This window comes from Panthera uncia, chromosome A2 (assembly GCF_023721935.1).
Source record: "Panthera uncia isolate 11264 chromosome A2, Puncia_PCG_1.0, whole genome shotgun sequence".
Classification (NCBI taxonomy): Eukaryota; Metazoa; Chordata; class Mammalia; order Carnivora; family Felidae; genus Panthera; species Panthera uncia.
In genome coordinates, this window is record NC_064816.1 from 106274345 (window position 1) to 106278973 (window position 4629).

The 4629-nt window shown below is 38.7% G+C and overlaps 1 protein-coding gene across 1 annotated transcript; it reads right to left on the reverse strand.

The window, feature by feature from the left end:
* Positions 1–847: 847 nt before the first annotated feature.
* Positions 848–2017, reverse strand: PRPS1L1 (phosphoribosyl pyrophosphate synthetase 1 like 1). The gene has a single exon (XM_049642884.1). It carries the CDS (start codon positions 1871–1873, stop codon positions 917–919), a length of 957 nt encoding a protein of 318 aa, XP_049498841.1. The 5' UTR covers positions 1874–2017; the 3' UTR covers positions 848–916.
* Positions 2018–4629: the final 2612 nt, after the last annotated feature.

Below are 4629 nucleotides of genomic sequence, written 5' to 3' on the forward strand. Positions count from 1 at the left end.
TGGAGATTGGAAATTTCCCAACATGTCTAGGTGTGTGTCTTATTTTTCCCCACACACATGCAGACATTTTATTAGTTTCTGCAACAAGAGGACAATAATACCAATTTTTAAATATAAGTCTGAGGTCATCTGAGATGCCAACCAAATACACGGAAGAAAGATAAATGTCTTGCAAGAGGTTTAGCACAGATCTTGGAGAACTTGTGTTCAATGGGAAGGGGAGAAGCCCAGAGGTGGGGGAGTAAAAGGGGGCAGAGGGTCAGATGAAAGGGTAGTGGTGAGGGTGATGGATCTGGTTGGCTGCAGTTGCTAGTTATCCTGAAGCAACTTTAGCAATTATGCCTAAAATTCCGTAGTCACTTTCAAACACCTCCATATGATACCCTCAAAATCTGAAATCAGTAGATGAACTGTAGCTGCAAGGTTCACAAAATAATCAATGAAGCCAGAATGAGACAACCCAGAGAGAAAATTCCAGCACTTATTCTCAATCTGTCCTTCCTCAATTTAAAATAAACTCTAATAGGGGGCCTCGGTGGCTCAGTCACTTAAGTGTGGGACTTCACTCAGGTCAGGATCTCAGGATTGGTGAGTTCGAGCCCCACATCTGGCTCTGTGCTGACAGCTCAGAGCCTGGAGTCTGCTTAGGATTCTGTGTCTTCGTCTCTCTCTGCAACTCCCCCACTTGCGCTCTGTCTCTGTCTCTCTCTCTCTCAACCTCTCAAAAATAAAACATTAAAAATTTAAAAATAAAATAAACTCTAATATACCTGAGGTGAGATTCGAAAAGTAGCGGCAGAGCCAGCTGGGTCTTCTACTGAACTTTTCATCAAATACCAACAAAGAACAAGGGGCAAGGCATATTTTTATTTCTATTTTATCTTATTTTAAAATAGAATAACCTAAAGTTATTCTATTACAAAGGGACATGGCTGAATAGGTAAGAAACAGATTCTCCATTGTGAGTTCTCTTGATGGCTTCCGCAAGGATCATGGAGATGTCGATCGCCTGTATCTTGGAGCAATGTTTCATCTTATCCTCCTGAGGTATGGTATTGGTGACGACCACCGCTTCAAAGCACGCACTGTTGATGCGAGCAAGGGCCGGGCCAGAAAAGATTCCGTGAGTCAAGATCGCGTAAACTCTGGCGGCTCCAGCGGAGAGAAGTTTGTCAGCTGCATGACAGATTGTACCACAAGTATCAGCCATGTCATCCACAAGGATGGCCACACGATCCTTCACATCCCCCACTAGCACCATACGGTCCACTTCATTGGCCTTCTTCCGTTCTTTGTGAATCAAGGCAAAGGCCACATGCAACCTGTGTGCAATGGAGGTCGCTCTCTTAGCTCCACCAGCGTCTGGTGAGACAACAGTGCAGTTCCTCCACTCAGAGATATTCTCCCTTATCCATTTCAGGACAGCTGGCTCCGCATAGAGATTGTCTACGGGGATATCAAAAAACCCCTGAATTTGAGAAGCATGTAAGTCCATGGTGATGATATGATCTGCACCTGCTACAGACAGCATATTTGCAACAAGTTTGGCGGATATTGGGGCCCGGCTCTTATCCTTCTTATCCTGCCGGCCATAAGGGAAGCATGGGATGACCGCAGTAACCCGGCTGGCTGAAGCAATCTTGCAGGCATCGATCATGATCAAAAGCTCCATTAGACTGTCATTGATTTCGCCACAACCACTCTGCACTATGTAGACATCCTCTCCTTGCACACTCTCGCCAATTTCCACGCAGGTCTCCTGGTTGCTGAATTTCTTGGTCACCACCTTGCCTAGCTCCAGGCCCAGGCGGTAGGCAATTTTCTGGGATAGGTCCTGATGGGAGCTGCCCCCGAAGATTTTGATATTTGCCATTTTGCCCAATCACTCGAGGTACTTACTCTTCGTCCAGCGATCACTGCTGCTGTCAAGATTGCAACCGAAGTCAGACCACAGACTAACAAAGGACTTTCCGTTGTTACAGGGCAGTTACCTGCCCGGTTCAGACGGTGGGCGCGAGCTGGTCTATGTTGATCTTGAGTCTTTGGGAAAAAAAATTCCTGCTTGGCATACACTTTGCACTTTTAAACTAAAAAAATCAAGTCTTTCTTCAGTTCATGGAAGTTTTTCTTCTGTTAGTGCCTTTAGTAGTTTCCTAGGGGTGTGAAATTTAATGCCTAAAAATATAAAGTTTCTGTAAGGTAAAGGATGTATACGTTTAAAAGGAAAGTTACAGACTGGAGAAAATGTCTAACAATGTGCTTCCAATGGAGTGAGGAAAAAGACCAAAAACATTTGGAAATGGTATGAATAGGCAATTTACAGGGGAAAAAAGATAATAAACATATGAAAAAATGCTAGTAATCAGGAAAATGCTAATTTTCACACATTAGGTGGGCCAAAATTATAAGATAGATAAACTCCTCTGTTGTAATAGAATGTATAAGTGTGAAATTTTGCAAGGGAAGTTTTGTTTCATAAAACCTTTGACTCAATGTATCTCCTTCTAGGAATCTACTCAATAGAAATATTCATAGACAACCCCAAAATATATTGATAATTTTATTTGTCACTGTGTTAATTCATTCAGTTAATATTTCATGAGGTATTGTGTGTCAGGTATTGTACCATTTATAGAATATAAGATGGTGAATGACAAATAGCATATCTCTCTAGAGTTACTCATAAAAACAAAATCTGGAAACTAACAAGTGTCCATCAATAGGTAAAGTATCATATAATGTATTATACAAACATAAGCAGACATTAAAGAAACTGACTTATGTGCAGTCATATGGAAATATTCCCAAGATATTTCTAAATGTAAAAAACCCAGTCAAAAAGGTACACAATACATGAAATTTATGTATTTAGAATTAAGAAATAGTTAAAGCATCAAGTCATTACGGAGGTCCTTTTTATGATGATTATCTCTAGAGAGGGGTGTAGGTTGGTGGCAGTTTGGGATGAAGAAGGACTGTCACATTTTATTGCCATTTATTAGTGTAGTATTTGAACTTTTATTACTTTTATAATTAAAAAAAGACTAATAAAATATATGTGATGATTAAGTGTTAGCAAATTTTAAGTACACAGCTTCCAAAATGCATTAGGAGTTGGAGTAATGGGGAAAGAAATGGAAGGGACCACAGATACCAGAAATTTCAAGAACAAATTGTATCATAAAAATAATGGAGGCATCAGATATAGATCATACATTTTTATCCTGCTAATTGTGTGTCTGACTTTTGGTTCTGCAATATTTTGATCTAGCCTAAATATAAATAACCATTTTTTCATAGTTTGAAATTGATAAATAATCTGTTGAATATATTTTCTCACCCTACTTGTGAGCTCTCCCACTGAGTGGGGTTCATGAATCGGGTAAGGACTGGAATAGGCAACAGAAATGGGTAAGATTTGACAATGTCTATGAAACACATCACTTTGCTAGAAAAAAAAAAAGTGTAGTTATATTAAATGTGCTATTAATATAAAACCATATAAACAGCTATGTCAAAAAGCCTAAATCAAAATGTCCTGCTGCTGATCCAATCACCTCTCTTCTCAACATCGTCAAGCTTTTCTCCTCAATTCAGACTCTTCATGGTTGATAGTGCCTGCCAGCTCATTTCTGCCTACAACCCTCCATTCATGTTCCTTCCTATCATAAAATCAGCAGACCCATCTATACTATATAATTCTCATCCTCAGCCTGACTACATACAGTGATTTCTAAAGAAAATTCTGTGGCTTAATTTAGCTGCACTAAAAAGTACTTGCAGCTTCAATTAAAATGATTTTTCTCTCAGTGTTCTCAATGTGTCACACATTTTTCACTTTTTAAAGAAAAACAAAACAGATTTTTAAATAGACTTATTATTACCTAAATAGGACTGAATGCTAATGTAAACATTAAAAACACATAGTTGGTTGCATTGCCTTGAGGTGTTAAGTAGAAGAAATTTTTGTCTTGCTGCTATTTTTTGCTCCAAGCTCTGGCTGTTGCAACACCTTATAGTTCCAGGGATTTGTCTAAAATCATAAAATGTTAAAGGTGGAGATAGCCTTCCAGACCACCCAGTCCAACATCCCGATTCACAGACAGGGAACTGAGGCCCAGAGAAATGAAGCAACTGGTTTGGGATCTAAAAGCTAATTAGAGGCAGAGTGTGGACTAGAATGTGGGATTCCTGAATTTCCAAATAGCATTTTTCTCAGTCTATCATTTTTCTTTGAGGTTTATGAGAATGAAGGAAAAATGTAAAAGTTGGGCAGAAACTTTTACATAAAAATGTTACTATTTTTATTATCAAACAACTACAGTAAGGAACAACTTTCCATATCTGAGACCGAATAATCCTTTTAAAAATTATTTCCTGAAACAAATGAACGATTGGTAGTGTCATGGAAATATCTCTGTTACGCTGACATTTCTGTTACATGAATCTATTGCAAGGGGATTTAGTTCCTCTTTACTTTGGTCTTTGTGGGTTGAGAAAGACATCTATCTTATCATTGGCTGTTCCGAACAAAAGTTACAGGTAGGAATGATGCCTATTGAAGAACATATTTTCTGTATTTAAGACATCATATCTTAATAAATTACTCTAGATAAATAAATCGTGGTA

Coding starts and splice junctions, on each gene's coding strand:
- PRPS1L1 (XM_049642884.1), bottom strand. CDS start 1,873: ATGGCAAATATCAAAATCTTCGGGGGCAGCTCCCATCAGGACCTATCC.